This window comes from Micromys minutus (assembly GCF_963924665.1).
Source record: "Micromys minutus genome assembly, chromosome: 2".
Taxonomy (NCBI): domain Eukaryota; kingdom Metazoa; phylum Chordata; class Mammalia; order Rodentia; family Muridae; genus Micromys; species Micromys minutus.
This window is the reverse complement of record NC_137971.1, coordinates 65,974,115-66,000,657: the sequence shown is the minus strand read 5'-3', so window position 1 is coordinate 66,000,657 and position 26,543 is coordinate 65,974,115. Positions and strand designations below refer to the sequence as shown.

At 48.4% G+C, this 26,543-nt stretch overlaps 1 protein-coding gene across 4 annotated transcripts in view; it reads right to left on the bottom strand.

The window, feature by feature from the left end:
- CTBP2 (C-terminal binding protein 2) overlaps positions 1 to 26,543 on the bottom strand; it is a gene marked incomplete at its 5' end in the record, with an annotated part of 126,125 nt that overhangs the window by 11,178 nt on the left and 88,404 nt on the right. Inside the window, 2 exons of one of the 4 annotated variants that reach the window (XM_080912539.1) lie at positions 20,827 to 20,934; positions 21,742 to 21,839. The exons of 1 other annotated variant lie outside the window; for it this stretch is intronic. Coding sequence is in view for 2 of the 3 variants with exons in the window: in XM_080912536.1 (XP_080768662.1) it covers positions 10,468 to 12,151 (1,684 nt within the window). Of the gene's footprint in view, positions 1 to 10,467; positions 12,152 to 20,826; positions 20,935 to 21,741; positions 21,902 to 26,543 lie in introns of those variants that run through there. 2 more of the 4 variants (XM_080912537.1, XM_080912536.1) reach the window with 2 other exon arrangements.

Sequence of the window (26,543 nt, the reverse complement as noted above, 5' to 3'; positions counted from 1 at the left end):
TGAACATGGCTGCTGCGCCCAGGTCACAGAGGGGGCAAGTGAGGTGGCAGTGATCTCACACTTGTATCCGTCCTCTCCATCAGCCGGGGAGCACCATCTGCCAAGCAGATGAGCACTCAAACTGGGGCACAAGCCTGTGACATCAGCCCTGCCTTCTTTTTACTAAGGGGTGGAGGGGGTTGGCAGCACCAGAAGGCACAGGTAAGAACCCCTACCGGACAGTGAGAAGCTCGGCTTTAAAAGGTCTAACAGGATGGGTCATTGCACCAAGTCAGAAGTTTAGGTGTAGATTTAGTAGTAATTACCCCACCTCGCCAAGGAGGACAGAGCCAGGGACAAGCCAGGGATCTAGAGCCATCCAGTGCATGTGGAGTGGCTGAGAGCCACCAACTAAGATGTCCATCTCCAATATCAGAGCATGCATCTGTTACCCGGGTAACAAACTCCAGGTTGCCTAGTGATCATTTCCCTTCCTGACTTGGTCTCCTTTTTCTTTGGTGAATCCTATCCTTTGTTCTTTCCCTAGGCTGAGGTGGGTCCATGGTACACACCTGGTATCATGGCGTACCATGTATAAGGCTTGAGGTATAAATCCCAGGGGAGAATTCGCTAATAGCATGCCGAGGGTGGGGTGGGGGCACAGACCTATTGGCTAAGGAAGGGTGCGAAATAGGGGTGTGAGGGTAGGTGACAGGAGCCACCTGGCACAAGGTGTGAGGAGCAGAACTTGGAAATGTGCCCCCTGAATACCACAGAACACGAAATCAGAGGCAGAGCCCCAAACACTACTAGCAGACATCCATCCCATCTCTTCCAACAATTCTGACAAACCGAACCATTTTTAATATATTTGGTACACCTCACTGTAAGCATTAACGTGATACACACATGGCCTTCAGAGGTGGGGGGGTCAGTCCTCAGGTTGGCCACTGGCCTGGACCATGGCTCACTTCATCAATAGCTAGGGGAATTTGGGGGGAAAGGAAGCTAAAGGCACAATGCTTAATGAGGCTTCCCTCCAAAATGGGGTTTAGGCTTCCAGTCACAAGACACAGTGCTCAAGGCTAAACCCTAAGACCGACAAGGACCCTAGCAATGCCGACATCCGTCCCAGCCTTCCACACCAGGGAGACACCTCACAACAAGGTGTTCAGTGACTATCCAAAATGGCTCCTCCCGCTCCCCAAAGGCTTGCTCTGTCCAGCAACAATTAGGCTTGTTAAGGGAACTTGGTCAGTGCCCTGCTGCCAACGGCCTACCCAGAATTACATGTGAGGCGGAGAGCTCAGCCGGTCCCCCTGGTGTCAATTAGTAGCTGGCTCCAGGACTGCCTCTATACAATACGGGCCTCACTCATCCGCATGGCGCTGTGGTGCTGCTGCTTACGGCTGCTGCCAGTCCCTGGGTGGAAAACTGCTTCGAGTTGAAGCTGTTCCTAGTGGTGTTAAGTTAGAGAGAGCCAAAGACAACGCCAAGCCAAGTTGTTCACATCTGTGCTGGCCACCTCAGTAAAGCCAGACCCAAAGGTTCCAAGGCCTTGTAGATCCCAAGTGACTTTCAGAGAGACATGCTGGGAGCTTTCTGGCCACCTAGTCTCCCTGTCACTGTAGACAGAAAAAAAGCATTGCATTTCTTCATGATGCTGCATATCCAGAAACACACGATCTCATCCGACATACAGACAGAGCTGCAAGCAGATGTGCTGTCAACTCCTTTAAACAGGATGTTATGAATACATTATAGTCTAACCTATAGTTACACACAGATGACGACCCTTGGTGCTTTAAGGACACGGAAGCCCAGAGCTGTCTCCTGGCTTGGGATGCCATGGCCGCCATGCTTCCCAAAGTATTAGCAGGAAGAGAATGTGGTGATCCTGTCCCACAATCCTGCCCTGGATTTCTGAGGTGCACTTACCATTTTCTTAAATAATGTATGTGTAAAGTTGAAGGAAAAGGATCCCTGTCTAAAATGTGGTCTGAATTGTTTTCTGTTGCTTGCAGATTAAGAACCTAATGGCAGGGGGTGGAGGGATAGGGTTCAGCAGCTAAGAGCATGCTTTCTTACAGAGGATCTGGCCTTCCCTGCCCCCACATAGTGGCTGACAACCATCTGGAACTCAACAGTTCTAGGAGCTGTGGCACCCTCTTGTGGCCTCCGCTGGTACTGCCTGCACCTGATGCATGGTCCCATATGCAGGTGAAAACACCTATACATAATAAAATAAGTAAGAACCCAGCCACCTTTGGATTTCAAGAGCTGGAATTTCTTACTCCAATGTAAAGTAGTCCTTGTGAAGTTGTGACTCTTGGGTCCTTGGTGGAGCTTGGATGTGTCCTTGGAGGGAGTAAGAATGTCTGAGTCATCTCCAGTGAATGTGAGCCTGCTCACCCTGCTTCCCATTACATTACCCTCCTTGGTAAACACACTCTCACAATGCTGATATCTGCCACTGGGACAGAAGATAGCTGTGTGCTCTGGGACTCCTGATGCCGTACACTGGCAGAGCTGGGGTCTGGAGAGCCAGAGAGCAGGGAGCTCTTGCATGCTGGGATTCTCTAGATGTTTTCCACCAGCTGCCCTGACTTGCTGGGTCACGTTAGACTGCTTCTAGATTAATCTGTTGTGCAGCAAAACCTAAGGGATGCACCCAGGAATGGCAAGGTCAAGTCAAGGCAGACTGAAAGGAGTTGGTTCAAACATTTCTTATAGAGATTCCAAGATAAAAATGTATTGCCATAGGACTGAGTACCTAGCAAGAAGCCAGAGTCTGTAAATGTCTCTCATCACTTGCTCTGAGACCCATGAGATGACCCGGGAGGCCAATGGGTAAGCTCCCTGCCCTACCTACAGGAGCACAAAGCCAGAAGGTGGGATGTGTAGGGAGGTCTAAGAGCCCCTATCACCTGCAAGGTAAACTCCTCATGGGCCCAATAGTCTTCCAAGTATCCTAAGAAGCGCTCCCCCTTTGGTATGGGCCTTCTCCCTGATTATATGTCCAACATGGCCTGACCTTCCTAGCCAGGGACAATGCCTTCATTTCTAGAAACAAAATAGGTTTATGAGTGTGTAGACAAAGGATAGATGAAGATTATAGATAGAGATGTATAGATACAATACAATACAAACCCAACATTGGGACTTAGGTCAGGTCAACCTTAAAGCACTCCACACATGACTATGTTGCTCTGCCAACAACATCTAAGCACACTGTAGAACTCTGGGATATATACAACAGCAGAAGGGTTCTGGGAGCAGTAAAGACAATGGTGGCAGTTGTGGGAGGCAGGCCACAGCCAATTCAGACAGGATGTTTTGCTAAGAGTCACCACTTTATATCACACCATCTCAAAGATCAGAAAACACCAGTTATCAGAAACCCCAGCTTTGTTTGGCACAGTTCTCAAATCACCGGCCTCAGCACCAATGTGAGGCCTGTTGAAATCTCCCTGCTGTGCGCTAGTGGCCTTGACCTCTCTTATAATGAGGAAAGGAGCCTGAAGGTCAAGGTTTCTTATCCACCACAGAAACAAGATGAGCTGGGAATGAAGGAGGGCCACATGGGGGGATACACCCCAGGAAAAAAGTAATGCCCACCAGCCCAAGCATAAGCTGCCAAATAGGTGCCCACTCAGGATTCCATAAGCCCCTCAAACCTGAGGACTAAGCTGTGACAGCTTCAGAGTGCACTGTTAAATGCCTACCATGAAGAACCACTGGCCTAGAGGGGACATCATTATTTCTAGAGTGACCTGCTAGGAAGCATCTCCTCCTGCAACCTTGCTCTGAGATACCATCCCAGGCTGTCACATACGAACCAGTGCTGCCTTAGCCTCTTCTACATGTGGCCATGACACCCTGGCTCAGATCAGATGAAATCTCAGGAGACTTGGCCAGAGATGAATCTTAAGGAGGTTTTAGGATTTGAGGGGGTGCTTCCTGGTAACTAGCTGCCAGAAGTTGGTAAGCTTCCTATTCAAGGCTTAGGATTCTGCAGCATGCCTGGGTACAAAGTCAACCCTGGTCCTGCAGACTCTGTTTTCTCTGGGAGGTCATTGTGGATATCCAGGCTGTATTTCTCCAGGGGTGGTGGCTACCCATAGCCTTGAAATCAAGGTTCTGGGTTGGGTGGGTGGAAAATGCTGGAAAGATCCTAGAGAGTATGTCCCTCTACTCTGCAGTGGTGATGGGAAGGAAGAGGCAGCAGCAATGCAGGTCTGAGGTCCCCTGGGAATCTAGAGGCATGGCTCCCACCCCCGTGTGAACTACATTCAATGCTATGGTAATTAGATTGGCTATACAGCAGATTTTCCAGCTATGGACCTAGGGATCAGCCTAAAGGTAGAGAATAGTAAGGCCTAGCCACACCACCAGCCACATTTCCATAACTGGATTTCAGTATGCATTAAAAACAAGATAATCAACGACGACAACAAAAAACTATGGATTTTTCAGACAGGGTGTCACTTTGCAGCCCAGGCTAGCTGCACTTGTTAGGAAACAGTGGCCCTATCCTGTCCACATGGTCTTAAACTACGGAATCAAGCCAGTCTTACAATATTGACGTGGATGTGGGTTATAGGAGCATCCCCACTTACTGAAGGGGGCTGGAGAAATGAAATGGTTCAGCACTTAAAGAGGTCTCGGGTTACATTCTCAGTACCCATATGGCAGCTCAAAACTGTCTATAACTCCTGTTCCAGGGGATCTGACACCCTCACACACATATCTATCCATGCAGTCAATCACCACTGTATAGAATAAGAATGAATAAATCATTTAAAAGAGATGCAAGCTGAATTCTTTCAAGGTTACAGAAAAGGGCGGGATTTAGGTCAAATTGACTTTAGATTCTTGTTCAGGCTCAGTGATGTGTAGGGGACTAGCTTCCATACAGTAACTAGTAGGAGAGGATAAAGGGAGGCACCGAAGGACAGATTCCAAAGTGGGTGCCTGCCAATCAGGGCTCCCAGAATATTTCTGCTGGTAAATCCCCCCATGGTACTTGGGGTGTTTACCCTTACTGCACATCTGTTTTCTCCACTTTCAGTTGGGCCAGAGATGAGAGATGTGCTCCATCTCCCTGGGCCTACTAGCTGAGCTTTGTAGAGAAAGGGCAGCCTGGGGACATGTGTACCAGACCCCTCTCTCCCCTTTCCTGTCGTGAGACTCATTTACCAGATTTGATGAATGGAGCTGTGCATAGGCCAGCAAAGTGGAAAACCATTCTTGCAAGCTAGTGACCAACCAGCAAGGAACCGCCACCTCAGCAGAGGCTTGTGGAATTGCACAGTAACACGGAACACTGCGGAGGACTGCATGCAGGGACCACCAAATACCTTCCCCCGTGTGGCCCCCTGAGTAAGACCTGGCTGCTTCAGAAGTACATCCTTCCTGGCCTTAGAAGAAACTTAAGGATACAAAATTTCAAGCCCCTAAATCAGCCAAAGCAGGTAGATCCCAGTGGCTTTGCTCTGGTCTTCAGCCGGCCCTGCAGCTCTGGATGCTCATAAGGTACCTCCCTGTGCTGTGGGGGTACCCTTGACACAAGAAGTAGTTCTCACATGCTAAAAGCAGCACCCAAGGCAATGGCGAGGATGCTGAAGGTAAACACACTCGAAGACTGAAACAGAAAAGAAAGCTGCAGAGCCAACAGGTAGTGGTCCCTGAACAGAGACAGCATCTTCCCTATCTCACGTTGATAATACTCTAGGTTTCTCTATGTAGCCCAGGCTAGACCAGAACTTATAGTGACACTTCTGCCTCCCAAGTATAGGGTTATAGGTCTGCTTTCATGTTCTGCCTCTCCTTATGAAGGCTGAGAGTAAGTGCCGAGTCCTCATGCCCAGCACAGGGGCTTCAGTACAAACTAGGGGGTAGAAAGGGAAGCCTTCGCTAGCCAAAGGGATGTGTGAAGATGTGCCAGTTTCTTCTGGCACCTGCAGGTCCTTTTATGCAAAGGTCTAACTAAAGGCAGTAGCAACTGGGATGGCAATGGCCCGGGAGCCCATGCACTCAGTTCACAAAGGCACAGTGAGAGAGAGCCACAGCCTACTCACGCCAGAGGGTTGTCTGTGGGCTCCGTGTCCATTGAAATGAAGGAGCCTCATGGGTGACCCTGGGAATGGAACACATGTTCTCTTGCCCTTGCAAAGGGGGCCAAAGGGGGCCAGTGAGCCAGGCAGACTTGGCTCAGCTTCCTCTCTCTACATCACCAAGGCCAAATGCCCATAAGCACAGATGTTACTGTCATTCTGAAGCTAAGGCAGCCCCTGGGCCAGCAGAAGAAGGAAGAGGCCCCATATGCTTAACTTTCTAAAGACTCTTGAGGACCCCTTTCGTAGGCTCATCATCCCTGAGGCCAGCGGAATGACTTCACCAAGTACAGCAGCTGGCCAGGGTCTCTCCCTTCTCCTTTTCCCAGTCACCTTTTCTTCTAAGGTATTCGAGGCTCAAGTCCCCATGTGCCGGAAAACACTAGAATGCACCTCGTTCACTTCTCTGTATCAAAGGCACATAACAATAAAGTCTTCACACAGAGAAAGGAGCTAGGACCGGAGGCCAGCTGAAAACAGCAGCCGCCACACGGGCTCCTCTTGACCATTCCAGTCTGTAGATGAACTGCAGAGGGGGAAACCACTCTGCCAGGGCCCAGGAAGCGACAAGGAAGGGGGCTTGGATAAGCTTGAATGGGAATAAAAAGGCCAATAAAACAATGGCCAACATCTCTAACATGAGGGTCAAGACTGCAACTGTAGAGAGGTTAGGAGAAAGTCACCTCCGACTTCAGCTGGGCGGTCAGGAAAACACATCAGGGTCATTCAAATAAGCTTCCAGCAGTCAAAGCCTCAGTGCAACGTGAGGTTTTCCGGTGTTCCCCTCACTGAATGCTGGGAAGCTCCCACAAGAATCTCCCTTGTGTACAGCATCATTAGAAATGGTCTCTGTGTTCTGGCTTGGTTCCCCAGCTCTGATTTTTACCCCCATATATCTATTTAATCTTTTCCTTGTTACAGGGGCTGGTAGTTGACCTTGGTTCTCTCGGGACCAAGGAACAGCTTACATTCCATTTAATCAAAGGAGAATGCTCTTCACTGTAAGGATAAAATCCCCCAACTCGTATCCAGGGAAGAGTTCAGTCCTGTGACCAGAGCAGCTCAAGGCCAAGTGTAGTCCTGACTCAGGCACCAGGCAGGACAGGCAAGCACTCCACAGGGGTCTACAGAGAGTCACACACACACACACACACACACACACACACACACACACACACACACACACACACGTCCTCCTACAGCTTGCTCTACCGAGAGAGCATATTCAGCACCTTTCCAAACCAAAGAGTCCATCCACAACAAACAGAGAAAGCTTCAGATATTTGAGGAAATTACTGGGGTCCTGTGGGAACAGCCACCATCCTGATTCTGATGCCACGGAGGCATGCCACATGTATAAACAGCCATAGATTTTTTTCCCCCAACTGACCTTAAGAGTCCTTAGTAACAGCAAGGGAAACTAGAGAACAACAGAACGGAGCCTCCGGGGGCATTGCTGGGTTGTAGGGTGTGTGAGGCTGTATTCTGTCACAAAAGAAACTGATCCCTGGGCCTAGCCCTTGACAGGTATGCCTTGCTGGATTCAGGGAAGAAAAGATAGGGAAATGGCAGCCCCCATACCAATGTTCGTATGATGCTCCCTTGGTATCTGGCAGAGAGAGGGGCTCAGACTCTTGGCCACGGGTGACAACATGTGACAGCCACTGCCAGAAAGCTTAGTGGCCTGTGATAGCTGGCCACGTCAGTGTGAGATGGAGAGCAGGCCCATCAGGTCTGTCACTCACAAAGCTCTGTCTGGCTGATAAGCCTGTGTGTCCGTGTGCCTCACCTCGCTTCTCTGAACTGTTTGTCTGATGGGCTAGACAAGACTGGCAAACAGAAGCTGATTGCATACATACACAAAGCCAACATCCATGTCTACACTGTCTAAGGAGCCAAATAAGACCCTGAAAAAAGTCCCCAAATAATCCTCTGCAAACAGTTGACATCACCTCACCATAAGGGCAGAAAAAGAAGGAAAACAAAAAAGAAAAGAAAAGAAAGAAATTCCCAGGCATTCTGGGACCCTCCACACTGAGTGGAAACCAACAGATTTGGTGAAATCAAAATGAAAAAAAATCAGTCAAGCTGACTGACCCAGCTGCTAACGAGGAACACACACGACTCCACTTCAGGATGCCAGGTTGCCCAGCAATGCAGGTCTCTATGCTTCTCTTTGGTCTAACACTGTCCTCCCTGGGGCTAAGCACCTCTCTGCCTGGAGCCAGGTCTGGAGATGCTCCATGAAGTCTCCTGTGCCTTCGGTGTACGCGGATCCGGCTGTAGACTCCATGAAACCTATCGTGCAAATGCCATTCACGCAGCTGAACAGCAGCCAGGAAGCCAAGGCCCTGCCCCCAGCCCCAACAGGGTAGAGTCATAATGCCACACGGAATGTAGGATAAGGAACAAGGATGACAACTGCTGCTCTGGGGTAGATCATTTGACAGAGAAATTTATTTGCTGGCAGACTTCCGACTGCAGACTTGCTTGGCACTGGCTCGCTGCCATGCAAATGAAATAGAAAAAAAATCAATATCCTTGGGTCTGTAAAACAGTGTGTCAACAATCACACTCCAAACAACTTATATAATATTCCTCACCCCATACCCAAATAGTGAGCGTTTTCTGTTTGGGTGCCATAAAAAATAAACAGAAAGGAAAGAGGGGGGAGGGGGGACAATTTTGCAGGACTTTCTCCTTCAGCAAAACCTTTCCAGGACTTCAATGAGGAGATAATCTTTCTGTGATTATGACCAAACCCTTCCGTTGCTTAGCAACACATAATTAAGGAATATGTTTTCAGATCCGCTTTGCAAGCCCAGCCATTATCAGATGAAATTACTGGAGCAACAAATGTCATCGCCATGCAAATTAGTTGGTTGCAAAGAAAGAATGTTTGACTAAGAAAGAAGGCATGGCCCCTCAGGAAAAAAAATATTTGACCACCACCCCCCCCCCCCCCCCGCACACATGGATTTCAAAGTCAAAATGCATAATCATGACTTAAAAAAAATAAGAAAGGGGGGGGAGTCAAAATCACTAGACAAGAATAGCAAGAAAAACCAAAATCAAAAACAAACAAACAAACAAAAAAATCACAACCCGAACTGTTAGCCAGTCTCCCTTAGAAAAACAAGGTTCCTGGAGGGCTAACACTTTAGCTCTATGTCATCCTCATAAAACGAACAAAAAACAAAACAAAAATAACCCATCTCAGAGCTCACAAGACTAGACTCAATCTAAGGTTGTTTTAGGGGATTCTGTAAAAAAAAAAAAAAAAAAAGTCTTTCTTACTCCACGATCCCTGTCTGAGGCACTACATATTTTAAATTACATTTTTAATCTTTGGGTGTTCAGTGGTTAAGAGCACTTGCTACTCTTATAGAGGACCTAGGTTCAGTTCCTAGAACCTTGATGGGACAGCTAACTGTAGCTCTAATACAAGGGATTTGGTACCCCCCTCCACCCCACAAGCCCTGGCATATGCATACATACATACAAGCACTGGAACATACACATGAAACAATAGAAAAAAATTAATAGAAATGATTTGATTTTTCTGAACTATGTATGGTAAGGGGCAAAGGAGAGAAGAAAAGAAGAAAACCGATCTTTCAGGATTCTAGAGTCTGTTCGGGATGCCCACCAAGAAGTTTAGCCAGTGTCCAGTGAAAAGCAGGCGGTGACGCACACTTGGCTTCTGCTTTAAAGAAAACCACCTAGCATCCTATCTTCCCCACAAACAAGCAGAATTCCCAAAAGTATTTTCTAAAATGAGAGGCTAAACCTGTTTTTCAAATACGTCTGAGGGATTTCGACATTTGCTTTGTGGAAACAGACACATTCTTAGCAGCAGCAGCAAATCCCTGCCTCTGATACTGTGTTGTGGCCTTGCAGAGGGGCGCCGCAGCCACCAGGCACTGCTACCCGCAAATGGTCCATGAATGTCTTATGAGAGACATTCCATCAGATGCTCCTTACTTTCCCAAAGCTATCCAACGGAGCCAAAGACCCACCCCTCCTGTGTATAAAACAGAACAGTCACTTAGAATGGCTTCTGGTTCTCTCGGGGTTACAAACTGGGTTTCAGCGCCAGAAGGAGGTATCTGTAAACAAACTGGGGCTTAACCTGATATGCTAATCTGCGGAACTCAAGAGTAGGGAACTGACAACATTCACACTGATACACTGATGCTGTGTGTGTGTGTGTGTGTGTGTGTGTGTGTGTTTTGGCAGGGCAGAACTGGGGTAAGACAAGACAGACATTATCTGCTCTTTAAACAGAATCAGTAGGTATATGGACGTACTATTCCCTTCCAAACCTCCATTCCTTCCCCTGCCCCCTTTGAACACCCAGGCAGAAAGTTACTTGGTTCTGGAGTTAGCATGGTTGACACGATGATGGGAGCCCCCGTCCGCCGGGCCACCTTCTGGTACGGTGAATGAGGTGTGTGGAGACTTTGGCTGACTGGTGGCAGGGCAGGCGGCTCCACGGGGGCTGCTCCGGGTTTCCGCAGGAGCTGGGGGCTGCTGTGGGGGCTGGGCACCGGAGAGGCGGCCATGCTGCGCTCCCTCTTAAGCAGCTCCATGGGCACTGTGTACGAGGTGGAGTAGGCGGTTCTGGGGCTTGAGTGAAGGGGGACAGAGGGGCCTGGGTTAGCAGTCAAGGCTACCCCGGCTTGTGAAGGGTATGAGGGCAGCCGTGCTGTTAGGGCACATGGGGTAGGAGAGCTATATCCAGAGTTGGAGGGTAAGTGGGGGGGTTGGGACCCCACCACAGGGGCGGAGTAAGTAGCTGCTGTCTCCAGGAGGTGCTGGGAAGGTGCACTGGAGGGGCGTCGACCTAGATCTCCAGCTCTGGGAGAGGGTGCCTGCAAAGGCCCTGCAGGGTGAAACTGCAGTGCTGAGGTGCTCAGTGAGGCCATGTCATTGGGCAGCAGCTCACTTCGGTGGCTGAAGCTACTGGACCGGTTGCGGGGCGGTGGGCCCGTCCGGTCCTGTCTCCGAAACTGCATCTCTGTCCTGCAGCTGCTGGCCAGGCGGCTCAGGACACGGGCCTGGCCCAGGTTGGGTGCAACAGACTTGATGTCGGCGTCCTCCAGGGTGGCCAAGACAGCTGGGGAGTCAAAGCCTTGCTGTAACAGGGCTGCCACGGTGGCCTCGGTCACACCCTCGGCCCTCAGCAGGGCTAGAAACTCAGAGTACACGGTCCTCTTGTCCCCAGGTCCTTGGAATGTAGACAAGTCTGCTTCATAATTCTCATAAGCCAGCTTTGAATGGATGCTTTCTCGGGTAGGCCCATAGCCTCTGCTCAGGGCACCCGGGGCCGCCCTCGTGCTGTTCTCAGTAGGGGCACCTGAGCTGGGGTCCACGACCAGGCATGTTGGGGCCATCTGTCTGGCAGGGGTAGAGTCAATGGGTCTTTCGCAGATATCGCTGTACACCTGACTGGAGTTGGGTGAATAGGTGGGTACTTCTATCCCTAATTTAGCATCAGGCTGCTCCCTTCCATACCTCCCAGGAGATGGAACCCTGCCGTGTGTCCGCTGCCCATGCGGGACAGTTTTACCCCCAGATTCCCGGTACAAGTGGCCAGCATCCTGCAGAGCAGGTAACTGGCCTTCTACCTGCTCCCATGGCATTCTGTTGCCAAGCACTCCGTAGCTGGGCACCGGCCGGCTGGTTCCTGGGTCCCGATAGAAGGGAGGCTCCTTGGGTACCCTGGTGCCCCTGGATGGGTCTCCATAGTAGTCTTGTGGCAGCACAGAGCCACGGCCAGACATCACTGCCTGCCTGCTGTCGTAGAAGGTGAAGTCAGGCACAGAGCCCTTTCTCGATGCCAGTGAGTTATAAAAAGCTTCCCGGGACAGGTAGGACTCAGTGTCCTGGGTGCGGTGGTTTAGCAGCTCACACCAGTTCCCTTCTCCAGGGCCATACGTCAGAGAGCTTCTCCTCCCTGGAGGCCCAGCATTTTCCCAAGGGCCCTCATACCAGCCAGCAGCATCCCAGCTCTGAGAACGGCCAATATTGATGTGCCTGCTGGGAACCGGCATTGGCAGAGCAAATGACTACGGCAAAGGCAGAGAGGAAACCTTTCTTTATAAATCTTCAATTACATACATCAAAACCAGACCTGGCCAGACGCGAGCCCTTCCGAGATGGCAGGAACAACCAACTGGGGGTTTCTGTTTCAAGGCACGACCTAAATTATTAATCCTCTGAAACCTTAGTAGGCGAAAAGCAGACTCACGGTAACTTTGCCTCACTTCCCCAATGGTAGCCCGCGAGGTCTGTCCTGTGCGCCTCTCTAGCCCGGGCAGGAGGCTGTGCTCCAGTTGGCTGGGCCCCCTTCCTACGGGCTGTGCTCACATGGCCCTCAGCTCTTGCAGCGTGAGGATTAGGAGCTAAATAAAACCCCTAAAGCTTTTGTTCCATGTGACATGTCCTACTGATGAAGCCGGCTGCTTGCTTTAGCCAGGCCTAACAGGCAGCTGGAATGATCCCACATGGCTTTGCCCCTGAGTCTGATTCCACCCACCCCCATCCTAGCCTGGTTCTCTCTCATCCCTCTTGGGGGAGCCCCCCAACCAGTCTCCCTTCACTAAGTGCAAGAGAAGCAAACTGGGACTACTTAGCTGTCTATCCAGTCCTAATCCCTCCCTCTGCGAGAGACATTAATCTAGTAGCACACAGCTACAACAGATCAAATGGAGGTGTGCACAGGAGAGCCCTGGGTCTGATTCCAGAAGGGGAGGTGTTCTGGGAGGCAGGGACTCTGTCCAACACTGGAACCTGGCTTCTAGGATTCTGGTTATAGATCAAACAGGTTACATAGCTCAAACCCAAATTCTCTCCACCTTTAGATGGTAGGATAGATTCTTTCATACCACAGGGAAAAAGACAAAGTGTGGGTTAGGACCTGGAATTCTCACTGTAAGACAACGGCAAGGATGGGGCTGAGCAGAGGGTTGGCCACCAAGGAAGAAAAACAGGACTGTGCCTCCCATCTCTGCCTGTGGGTATGTTCAAAGCACCTGTCCTCCCTGCCGCCAGCCCTGTAATACTTTTGTGTTACAGATTTCACAAAATAAGCTGAGGGTGGCGATCAAGAAGTGTATTTAAATGAGTTCATGTAAACTGCACACAGTCACGAGACCACACAATTCTGCGCTCTCACCTACTTCTCAACTAGACAAACACCAGCCATTTAAAAGAAGAAGAAGAAAAAAAATCAAATGTGAGAACCTCGGAAAAACTTACTTTGGGGTGGGAATCTGGATACAGCACCATGTCTATGAAGTAGGCTTATGGTCATTCCATCCTTCCACAGTGCCCATGTCCAGTCCCCAATATCCAAAACAAATTCCATGTCACACTCCCTAAGGAGTTCTGATCCCTCCAAACCAGCCTTCAAGAAGCCACAAATGGCACCTGCCCAGTGTAGCTGTGACCAAGGCTGGACCACTGTGCAGTGAACCTGAACACATGACCACAAACACTATGGACCACCGTGCTGGCACCACTGCCACACGTGTCATACTAGATGGAAAGAAACTTCCCAGAATTCAAGTAGAATGAAAACCGGAAAACGGCAAAGTATCAACTGTAAAGCATCAGGTAGACACACACGAACTGCTAATACACCTTCTTGGGCCAGTGTCTGGAACCTATATCCACGACACACTGTGTCCAGTGACAGGCAGAGAGGGGGCCAGGGGTTATGTCAGAACACACCCAAGCCGGGGTTCACAGTTCTCCACCTCTAAGCAGGTTCACTGAGGAAAGAGAGCCCGGGAAACAGCACAATGCCTGGGACACCATAGATGCCAGCTCACTGAAGGAGATAGTAGTTACTAGTCTGTCGGGGTCCGGGAAGGTGAACTGGGGGAAGTTGTCTGCAGGGTTCTCTACTTGGCACTATTCAGAAGACCCCCCCCATCCCAGCAAGCAGACAGGCCAGGGATGGGGGGTGAGGAGTACCAGCGTGCACACACACATACACGGATAGAGAAAAGGAGCTAACATCTGTGTCCAGATCTGCTTTGTGGTCTCCATTTCCATGAAGGGGTTTATTGGGGTTTTTTGTTGTTGTTTTGTTTTGTTTGTTTGTCTATTTGTTTTTTAAAAAGCAGAGCACTAAAAATCCCATGAAAGGGGGATTTTACCTTATGGAGACTAGTCTCTGATGCATAACTGGCTAGAGAACACAGCTGACAGAGCAGGATAGATAGCCCAGGTTACCACCCACCCTTCAAGCAAGGAATTCAAAGACAAGGCACCCGCCCAGTTGCCATTCCAACATGTGGGGGACATGTAATATGTATCTGGCCTTGCACGAGTACCACAGGTAGTGACGATGACACCGTACCGAATACTGAGGAATGCAGAGTCAGGATCCTGTCCAGGGTCATCGGTCAGAGCAAGGATGAGCAAAGAACTCCCAAAGCTGGGGCCACTGTGCCCTTCAGGGCCGAGGAAGGGGAAACTTACTTAACAAAGTAATTCTAGAAGTTTCTAGGTATCGTCGTATCTGAAGGTACCGGCAATGCCCACTGATGAGTAAAGACGAGGGTGATGAGGTGTTATGTTGCAGTCACAGCTGGATCTGTGGCCTTCAAAGAGTGGCAACTGCTCAGTGCTGGCTTGGGTATTCACCTCCACAGTGGCGTGATACAGCGCTAACTCCAATGCGCGGTGCTTGTAGTGGGGACATACATGTGGCAAACCCCAGACTCCTCCAGACATAACCAGATCTGGGCATGGCTCCCCCCAAGCCCCTGGCTCTGAGTGCCTTACCGGTTTACTGTCAGGGGTTTTGTTAACGACCAAGTTCGAAAATGTAAACGATGCAGAACTGCTCATCTGAGACACTGGGTTAAGTAGAACTAAGAAGCCAGCGATGATGTAGGCAGCCCCTGAGACAGTGTGAAGGTGTGAGCATTTAGGAGGGTGGTGCCCTCTCTGCAGTAGAACCAGGAGGGCCAGATTTCACTCCCAGCACCTGCAGCTGGTTCTGTCTGGAAGCCAAACTATTGAAGTCTCAGCTCTAACTACTGCGGCAGATGTTTTCTACACAGAAACACCTGTGTTTGGACAGTCTTTCCCAAATACCCTGGAAGTTGTTAAAAAGACAAAACAAAACACAAACTCTTCCCAGCATTTGAGAAAGTACTGATTTCCTGAGAAATCTCATGCTACCTGAAAAGGAGAGGACAGGTCCAGTTTTTGAAGGCTAATGAGTTTCAAGGATGTAACCTTAACCCTTTAAAAAGAAAAAAAAAAAAAAAAAAAAACCTCTCCGGAGAGATGGCTCAGTGGTTAAGAGCACTGACGGCTCTTCCAGAGGTCCTGAATTCTATTCCCAGCACCCACATGGCGGCTCAGAACTGTCTATAACTCCAAGATCTAACATTGTCGCCCAGACAGACTCGAGCAAAGTACTGGTGTATATAAGATAAAGCCAATAAAGGGCTGACTGGGAAAAGAACTGAGTAGCCAGCACAGAGCTGTGAGTGGCGTTTGCTGACAGCCTGTTCTCGAACTCTGCAATAGAGGAGGTGATTCTAGCTTAGGAAAGAGACCTGGAAGGTGAGGGTCAAGAGAGAAAATACCCACCCCCACGAGCTTCACTCACAACAAGTCAGTCAGCTGTGAAACTACTACAAGACTATCAGACCGGTGACTGAGAGGAATTGCCTAAGATGACAAACCATCTTGGCCCTTATTCAGGGCCCCATGCAGCTTCCTGCTCACCTGGTGGGTGGGATGCTGCATGTGGGCAGCTGGCCCCAACCTGGGACACTATGGAAACACGTGTGATGTGGAAGCTCTGACGAGCCAGGCCTCCAGGCACAGGACCAGCGAAGCTCTGAGAATAAAGGTGGAAACCAGGACAAAGCGACGGCCGTGACCTCCCATAGCCAGCGGTGCTGCTGAGGTCAGTGGGTTACACATTGCCTTCCAGCTGAGACAGAGTCAAAATAGGCCCAAGCTGTGCCTACTTCCTTTTAAATGTGGACGGGCTGTGCTCGGCTCTTTCTTTTTTTAAATCTCATTCTTCTTTGAAGATAAGTGATCTAGAGTTTGTGTTGAAATGCAGCCTTTTTTTTTCTGCCTTAAAAAAAATGTGGCCTTTTCTCTTGTGTACCCAATGTTCTTTACTAAAGTAAGGTGTTAATTCTATAAAGCACTGGGAAAGGAGCCACAGGAAATGTGGTGGGTGGGGCTTGAGGCCACTTTTATTCAAATGATAGGAACACGAGAATTAGAACTGTGGGCCAGGGTCAGTCAGCTGCCAAGAATAAAAAGCACACAGCTTTCACCACTAACAGTAAGAAAACAGTTCTCACTACTTCTTGGCCTAGAGCAGTAAGGCCAGGGAGCATATTTACCCTGCTCCAAAGAGACGTGTGTGTGTGTGTGTGTGTGTGTGTGTGTGTGTGTGTGTGTGTGTGTGTGTGTGTGTGTGTGTGATGGACAGCCAGGACATGGTCTGCAATGCTCTTCCATGGGACCAGGAAGAAAGAGTGTCCACTCTCTTTGTAGATCTTGGGAGAATCCGTGTGTCTCATGGCCCAGGTGCCAGTGGGAGAGAGAAGCATCATATTTTACGTATGCTCCTCTAAACAGGATGTGGAGAATGTTTCAGCCTCTCTGAGGAGTGAGCAAGCCACGTGAAAAGAGGGATAAGGGGTAGGGAGAGCCACCACCTACAAGCTCAGTCCACCTTCAAAGAGTCTTTCAAGGAAGCCACAGAATCACAATGGCACACGGATGCTCTCTACATACAGACAGAAGAAGCGTGAACACAGTCAAAGCAGATGGGCCTTAGCAAGAGATTCAACCACTGCTCCGGTCATATCAAACAGGGGCAGTGTGACGTAAGCCAGACTGCAGCACACTGAAAGGGAAGGGCAAGGCACAGTGGGCCAAGTCTATTGTCTGGTTCACCACAGCCCATGGATATATGGCTGCCTGCATACCTACTATATAGCTAAGGTGAGTGTTCTGGTTGTTCTATAGGAAATCACCACTGTCCTAAATATGACCAGAAGGAGGAAAATGAACCAGTAAGAAACCAGGCTGGGTAGATGACCAGGTGGCCCTGGCCAGCACTGGCAGGGTGCCTGAGTTCAAGTAGCAATAGAATCAGGGCACCCGTGACCAGAGTTTACTGGAAGTGGTGGTTTCAAAAACAGCAACCAGAAGACCAAACTGAAATATAACAGGACACCCCATGCTGGGGTCTCCAATGGCACCACATATCCCTGAGCCCCAGTGGAGAAGCTAAGAGGCCACATTAGAGGTGGGGTGATGAGCACTGCCACTCAGGAAGAAACAGACAAGAACAAAGGAACCCTTGCATTTGCATTAGACCAGCCTGTCCAGGAATGGGTGACACAATGAACCTACTCCCCAGGTGACCTCGAGCAGGGAGGTTGGAGGTCCACAGGCGGGATCAGTGCTCCTATTCCCAAATAAGACACAACTGGATTTTTATCGCCTGCAGACTATGGCTTTGGCTTTTCCTGTCTGAGCATTTCTTTACAATGCTGAGCATGATCTGGGACATTTGTTTGTATTGTAGAGTTTTGAGCTACGTCTAGTTGACTATTGTATATTTATTTACACAGCCAAAGTAATTGCAGCTAATCACTTAATTACTGGAAATGTGCATAATTGCCTGAACTCAACATATAATTAAAATGTACAGCAACATTATGAATCCCATTTTTAAGATGTAAGTTTGGGAGCCTTCAAATGACAGCTTATTGAAAATAATCAGGAATACCTGTGGACCATAGGATTCAAGCCTGTTCCTCCCAGCAGACCAAATGAAGTCACAAATGTGTAATACATTTAATTAAAAAGGGACGGGTAAAACCAAACAGCATCTTAAATTGGAAATTCAAATAAGAAAACCAAACACAAAGAAAAAAGGAAATAACACAAAATGATCCTGGCCCTTTTGTTCAGGTGCTGTGTGACAGGCAGGAATACAGACGGGCCCCTGGAGAAGCCCCATCAGCTGACCCATCCTACCACACCCTCAGCGGGGTTTGGGCAGATTTATTTCTTCAACAGTGTGGAAACAGATTATCTTGGCGGTCTTAGGGATGCTAGACCACACAGGCATCTGTGTGGGGTGTGCTGTACTGAGACACTGCCACGGTGGCAGGCAGATCCAGCTCAGTGAGGGAAGACACCACACCTATGCAAGCATCCCGCCTCTCCTCTGCAGCACTTTCTGCGCCTGAGGACCAAGGGGACACAGCTCCCACCGCTTCCAGGTATCTGCCCCTCATTATCTGTTCTGCTTATCCTAACTCGGCCGATACCATTCCTGGAACCGGTTCCCACATTTCTAAAGAAACACTTAAACACGATGAACTAAAATACCGATTCCCCCCCCCCCCTTCAAATCACACCCTCAACAGCTACAGCAAAGAACTGTGTCTAGGGAGTGACTCTACCCTAGCCCACTGGGAGACGGTCACAGAAAAGCCACAGTACATCTTGGGTGAGCTCTGCAAGGCTGCATGACATCAAGCCTGGTGTCTGACCCATACATAGTCAGGAGAAGCCAAACTACCCTGGCATGAGCCAATGCAGGATTCAAATCCCCTGGTAAGTGCGATCCACAAAGGCACTCCGTCAATTATGTCAGCAAACCAGAAAGAAGAAAGAAAGGCAGCACCTAAATTATACATCAGAGAGAGAGCAGGTTCAATCTAGGGATGAACAGCCTCGTGTTATCAAAGGCTGTTCTGTAATTATTCCATACAGTGTACTCAAGAATTGTCTGAGAGCAGGCATCAAGAAAACCAGCAGAGAACAAATTACAGATATCAAAAAGGGTCAATTACAAAAACACATTAAAATCTGGCTTTTAAGTAAGCCTCAAAGAGTTTTATTATTCTAGCTGATTTGGATGGAGTCCCAAAACTTTGGCTGCCCCTTCAATATGGAGCAGAGATGTTCTCTGGTTATGTATGTATGGGTGAAGACCCACATTCCAAGTCAAGGTATAAAGAAAGACAGGGCTTCAGGACATGGCCCCTGGCATTAACTCAAGAGGGGAGCAAGTAAGCACCCTAAAGAGACCGGGAAGAGGCTGAGTGGGCTAAAGTTCTGGAGAAGAATTCTCACTGGGATGAGGCTAAAATTTCATCTGCTCCGCTCCCATGGCACCAAGAGAAGCTCAACCAACTCTGCCAAGGGATCCAGAAACAGTGTTCGATGGGTATGGGGTAGCAGGTGTTCGAGGAGAGAGATTTAAGGGATTATTAGCACTCTCAAGACCAGAAGGCAGCTCTCCAAAGCTCAGGGTCAAAGGGTTACTACAGAATGTAGGGGACACATGCAGTCAACCAATTAAAAACAAAACCAAAGCTGAATGCAGTGGCACTCACCAACAGATCCAGCACTAAAGAAGCTGGGGCAAGAGTATTGGTCAAGGACAGCCTGGTAGACACACACACACACACACAGCAAACCAACCATCCCACCTACTGAACATCCTTCAATGTTGTGGGAAATTGTAGGAATACTGTGGGCAAGGGCAGGGCAAGTCAGTCACTCTGGAAGTCTATGTCTAACATGCATGGTGAGAACGCAGGGCTGTGCAAAATCTATGGAGAGCGAAGCTCTCAGAATGGCTAGAAAGAAGAGCTGTGTGGGGAACCAGTCACAAATCATCAACTCATTAATAAAGCAGGTGCGACCTATCCAGACCACTCATTCAGGTCACATCTGCAACAGCTGCGACTTTCTTAGACTCCGGGTCAACAGGATCATGGATGAAGGGCTACCCCGGGCATACTTCAAAACACGACTGCTCCTGATTCTGCAACACCAGGCACATTTACATAAAGATGGCACTGAACCTTCCATCATAGACCATGGCCAAAGATTCCCAGTCACAGATACAAGGATGGATGAGTTAGTGAACCATGTTTGGGACAGGGAACATGAATGGCCGGCTCAAGTCCGAATTCACTTAGAGGCTTTCTGGAGGGAGGATTCGGCAACCAACCTCGATGAAGGTTTTTCTGCTAAAAGTCAAAAGTCAATTTCTGCAATCAGGTGAGCCAGACTGTGAAATAGTCTGCGAGCCACTAGTCCCAAGTCTTCTGTCACACTGATCTTTCCAAAGTCTAAAAAAATGCCAGGTTATTGTTTGACAGTCAGACAACCAACTAGAATGTGTGATCCCTGATGGCTACACCAAAGGCCACGATAGACACAAGATGGGTACGGATAGGCCCATGTGGGGGACACGGGCAAGTAATCTGCATCAGATGCATCTTAGGGGAGGGTCCTGCTATTGTGGTTATGTAGGAAACTGTCCTAAAAGGAGACATATGTCATAGGGTGGTAACCGGAAACCATTGCCATCTACAAGCTTGTTTCAGATACTTCTGGAAACAATTCACACACACACACACACACACACACACACACACACACACACCTCATTTAAAAAAAAAAAAAAAAACAGAAACAAATGTTATCTGTTAGTAAACACACTTGAAAGACTACTGGTATTCATGAGGCTAGTCTGTCAGTCTTTCCATGGGCTCAAACCATTTTGTCAGAGACCAATAGCAGAAATTTAGTAATTTTAATGTTTACTTTTAAAAACCGGTTACATGCGTTACATGCCGAGCTCCATAAACTAAACTATACAGCAGAACCCAAGGGACATGGGGGTGGAGTTCTTACATACTTTGTACAGAGTGCTCAAGGGCTGTCCCGAACAGAATGGCTTTGATGTCACCATCCCATGTGGCTTGAGCTACATGTATTTAAAGGACAAGCAATTCCATATGGGTGGCTGCAGGGAAAGAGAGTGGGGGTGCAAAGGCCTGCCTATAAGCTCCAGGGCAGCTATTCCCTGTGCACCCTTGGCGACAGGCTCCATTGGGAATACACCTACCACACCAAGAGCCAACCAAGGCTAGCTCCCAGTAACTCCTAGACAAGGCTAGTCCTACAGCACCGACTCTAGGCTGACACAGTCCATATAAACCCTGAGTTGCAGGCTTGGAGTTTTTTTGCTCCTCGATAATTAGGAAAGGACAGTGCTTAATCAATGTTTCAGAGCTTTATCCCCGGGTTTCCATTAGATTTTAATTATGTTTATTTTTCCTTTCATGAATAAAACACTTCCAGACATTTTCAAAGATACTGAGGACTTGAAAACATCAAGAGGGCTAGAGTGGGCTCCTCGGAAATATCTTGGAATCCATTGTTGTAAATATCTTAATAGAAAACAGATAAAGTCTAGAAACTTCAGGAAGCTAAAAGGGCTGGTCCTGATATAGCGTGTCTTTCATATGCAAAATAACCCTAGGTATGGGGGGGGGGGTGTTGGCCTCACAGCCTACAGCCCCCCTCCTCATGTTCCACCCAGCCCCCACACAAGCCAGGCTTTGTCCAAAGCCAAAGGACTAGCCAAGAAAGTGGTGTGCCACAAAGTCAATACCTGAAAAGGCAGGGGATGGGGAGAGACTCCAGGGGTCCTAGTGTCACATAGTGTGACGCAGCCAGGCCCAGCTACCTCAAATGAGCAGTTCTGAGAGGATCTGCATGGGGGGCTACGCGTCTTTCAGGAAAACCCGCCAACCATGCTGGCTCTTACCTTCACAAATCCTGTCCAATCGCTGCCGCTTGACTTTGTGCTTATCCACAAGGGCCATTCTTTATGGAACTTTGCAACTCTCTGATTCAAAAGGCAAAGCAGTCCGCTAAGAACTTAGGGGAACTCGCAGGAGGCTGCGTGCATTGCGCCACTATGAACCCTGAAACAAGGAGAAAAGAAGCCTTAACTCTCTGGAGACCTCCAGAACACAAGCCAACAGGTCATTCGTGACGTCCTGTCACTTTCTAAGAGGGGACCTGCTGCTCTGGTACGTGGTGCTTGCCCTCCTCCCCAAACATGGGCGGAGGCTACTCAGCCCGGGCCTTAGCAATCTCCTGTTCTCTACCCTGGACCAGTCAGAAAGCAGGGGGGCACAGAGAGGAGCAGTGGCCACACATTGCCGAAAACAGCAAAGGGCAGCGTGGGGGCCTCTCGGCTATGGACACCAATTACAGACCAGCCTCAATTATTTCAACTTCAAGGCCAGAGATCAAGAGACAGCTGGCTGGATCTGCCATTTATTTCTCTCAGCCACAAAAGTTCTGAACAACTAGGAGACAGCCTCACAGACAGCTCTGGACACTGGGCTGTAGGCTCTGATAAGACGGCACAGCAGTACCATGCACACTGTGGCTACCTCCACAGAGGCCTGCAATGGGCAGTTTTTAAAGTTGCTTCCTTTCCATGAAGGACTTGCAGGGTCCACAAACAGAACAAAAATCAAAACAAAACAAACAAACAAACAAAAAAAACCACAACAAAACAAAACCAAGAAACCCTACAACACAGAACAGCCCAGCACAATGCAACACAAGCTCCCTGCTACACTGTATAAGAATGGGCCTGCCTGTGCCATCTTCTAGAACCTTCCTCAAAATGTAGAGGGGGTGCTCCAGGTGGCTGGCCTTGCATTTAATCCCACATTCCTCAACTGGTAGTTCTGGTTGAGCCTTTTCTAAGCATTCGCACGGGATCAGAGGACGAAGAGCCTGGTCCACGTGCTAAGATTCAAAGAGACCCTGTCTCTAAGCACCAGCTCACAAATTACAAGGCAGGCTCTACTAATTCTGTCTTTCAGAACTGCAGTCTGTCAATCACTGTGAGAATAGTGGGGACCCATTCTCTGGTCCGATCTTCACTGCAAAACTTCTCAATGGGTGTCATTTTCAAATTAACAGCAACACAAGTGTACATACACGTGTGTGTGCATGCACACACGCACAAGGCTGTTCTTGGTTTTCAGACCAATTGTGCAGAGAAAGAAGAGAACAGGAAACTAAGGCTCAAGAGACACCTCGTGGTGTATGGGTGTCAATTATGCTGAATGCTAGGAGTTACTTTATCAATGGGCCAGGCACAGGTCTGACTACTAAAAGGTAGGCAAGTTCTTATGGCTAATTTCCCAGTAATGTGGCTGGAACAGCATCCTAATGATTTATAGCAGTAATCTGGAGACAAGGAGAGGTAGGAAAAGCACAGTTTCTAGCCATGTAAATAACAGTCATAATATCCAAAAGACACCAAACTCTAACTCAGGCCTAAAAAGGCCAGTCACCATACGCAGACACACATATAAAACTCTGCTGTCATCACTGCCGGGCTCTTTCATGAAGGCAGCCAGCCACGTGTGAACAAGACTAACTCCAGGAAAATGGAGATGGGATAGAAGAACCAAGACCTACAAATGTCAGCCACAAATGCACATCAGAAAGCCTAGGCTAGCCCTTTTACTTTGCTGAGGCCAGGGCTCCAATGTCTACACTATAATGTGGCACATCCTAGATGCATGAAACCCCAAGCCTCATTATCTACCCTATTCAAAGGCCACACTAATATCTGTGAGGACCACGGAGATAAAAACCGCCAGAGTCCATCAGCAGCAGGATTGGCTTTGCAGTCTCTTCCTCCAGTGAGGCATGATCATTCTTTATTCTTTCCTTTAAATTTTAATTTGTATAATTAGACAGCTTCTTGAAAAATTGATAAGTAGAATCTTGATCATGCAATCAGAGAGATCAGCCAACAGCTTACACAAATGTCTTCATCTTACTACTTGAGTGGACAGGCCCACCCAGGACATCAGCAGTGAATACAGACTTCAGCTGGAACAGCTACGATGAGTTTGCCCATACTGGGGGCAGTGAAGACAACGTAACTACCACCCTCTCCCACCATATTTCTGCTTTAAAAGGGTGGAGAGGGAATAAGGGACATTTAAGTAAGCTATGTCTGAAGACTAACACGGCCACTGCACAAATGCCAGGGACAAACATGCCTTGGAGTGGAGCTATGCACGGTGGCCCACGCTGGACCAGCCACAATGGCTCTGGGCTCTCGGGCATCAATCACAGAGATGTGATTTGTTTTGCCACGAAAACCAACTTTGCCCTTTAAGTCAGTCCTTACTCCCAAGTTATAAGCTTCCAGCCAAAGGAACTTGTCATCTGTTGATATCATTAGTCAAGATGTTCAACAAAATTACAAATGCACACATAAGGAAGGGCAAAAATAAGAGACAATGCTACGGGTCTTCCATCTTTGCTGAAATCAGAAAGAACTTGAATCATGGAAGAAAGGCAGGGGCTCCGTCCTGGAAACTGGGGCTCTGTTACTGTGAAGCCGGAAAGGCATTCCTTGTCTGCCACCACATCTTTGACAGAGGAGAGCCTTTAAGAAGTGCTCTCTTGAGTCTTGGGTTTGGTTCTGCACTTCCTACATCAAAGTCCCCAATAGTATACCTGACCTAAGGCAGGGAGCAAATGCAGGTAAATTCAAAACCAAGAGGAGAGTTGGGTCTTTTCATAGAGGAGGACAAAGGGGAGCCAGCATGAAACCCAACCTCACAGGAGAGAACCAGAGGACCACCAGGCCTAATCCCAACTCGAGAGATAAAAGCGCCCTAAAAATTGCAATGGATCGAAGGGAGATGTAATTTACAGTAGTCTTCCCACACTGAAATGCTGTTTTCCACAGCTTCAGTTACTCTGGGTATAGTCAGGTCTGAATAGCGTCACATTTAAAGCCCAACATTTCAAATTATACATGTTTCAGAGCACCACAATAAAACCCTGTGGAAGCTAGGCCGCATCCCAGCTGGGGTTGGAAACACCCTGCTATCTCGTGTATCCACTGTATATGCCAACCTGACTGTTAGTAACCCCAGTAACTCAGTTTTGGTTATCCAGCAGATCCTTACAGTGCTGAAATCTATGGTACAGTAACAAGTTTGCTTAATGCTCAAAGAACAAGAATCACAACATCAGCAATCTGGTTATGCTAAGCAAAGCCAAAAGCTCCTCCTGTGCGTGGGAAGGTGAACACGGCGTTCATCACAGGTGGGTGCGCATACACGAGGAAGCCCACACTTTATACAATAACATCTGGTATTCTCTGCTTATCAGGCATCTACTGCTGGTCTTGAGACACATCAGCCTGGAAGAAGGAAGTAATAATGTAAACCATAGATTTCTAGATAAGAAAGCAGATCAGGAAGTTATTGGCAGGCGTGGGGCGCAGTTTCATGGCAGTGTCAAAGAGATTTGAGAAAGGAACAAAAATGTAGAGCAACCTATCTTAAAATTATTCATCTTGACATTCAACATCCGGGTCCAAAGGCAAAAAAGAAACCATGTGTCCAAGTTCAGGTACATAAGAACCTTTCCACCACTGCCACCAACAGCCAGACTCCTCTTGGCCAAACCAAACCAGCATGGAATTATATCACAAAAACCCCAGTCCTCGAAAATTTGTTTTTTTTTTTTGTTTTGTTTTTGTTTTTTAAACAAAAGGGGTTCTCTGTTTCTCCACTCTAGTTCAGACTCTGCAAAGACCAGGTTGAGGGGAATTGCAGAGTAGGTGTGTGTGCATCTTCAATGGTGTGTCTCAAAACAAAGTACCCTAGAACTCATCCAACACCTCCGCAGCTCCCTTCTTTTCCAGGGACTCTGTTATCATTGTGCCAATAAAGAAAGATCAAGTTTTGCAACAGTTTAAAAGGATTCATTATCATTGTAGTTAAGTGGACACACCTCACTGTTAATCACAAACTAGGTTCAGATTTAAAACCCAAGTGGTGGGGAGATCTAATGCAAACAGAAAAGGGTCCCTTACCCAGGGGTGTGTAGTAGTCATGCTGGGCCCCTCCTTACAAGGCCTTCTTGTATACATAACCCAGGTGAGGCACAGGAAAGGACCTTGGACCTGTCTGGGAAAAGCAAGGATCCTGCTGCTATGAAGCCTAACAAAAGCACCTGCCCAACTCCTTGTCTGGACCCAGAAAAAAACAACTCACTGGCACTTATAAGGAAGCCATTCCATGGGCTTCAGGAGCCAAGCACAACCAAGAGGTTTTTATCCAGAGAAGAGAGGTATGGGGAGCTTTCAGGGAGCCAGGGATGCAGTAACAGACACTCGGGCTGCTAAACAAAATTACTGTTTGCGAAGAAAACATATTCATTTAAATGATTCCTACAGACAGAATGTTCGTCCCCTGAACCCTCCACATGAACCATTCACTTGAGCCTTTTGAGCTCCCATAACCTAGAATGACTGACAGCTGTCAGAAAGGACTGTCCCTCCCTGAGCACATAAGATTCTGTCTGTATATGCCCCCAATTCCTTTTTCTGGAGTGGGTTAGGGAGTGGAAAGAGAAGGCCACCTTTTCCCAGAGCCCCCCACTTAGGCCCCAGAGGTATCCTAAAAGAACCCCATCCTGAGATATGCACAAAGTTTCACACAAAGACAGGCTAGTGTGACAACAGGAAGCTTCTTCTCCAGGGAATGACCTGCAGCCCAATGCTGG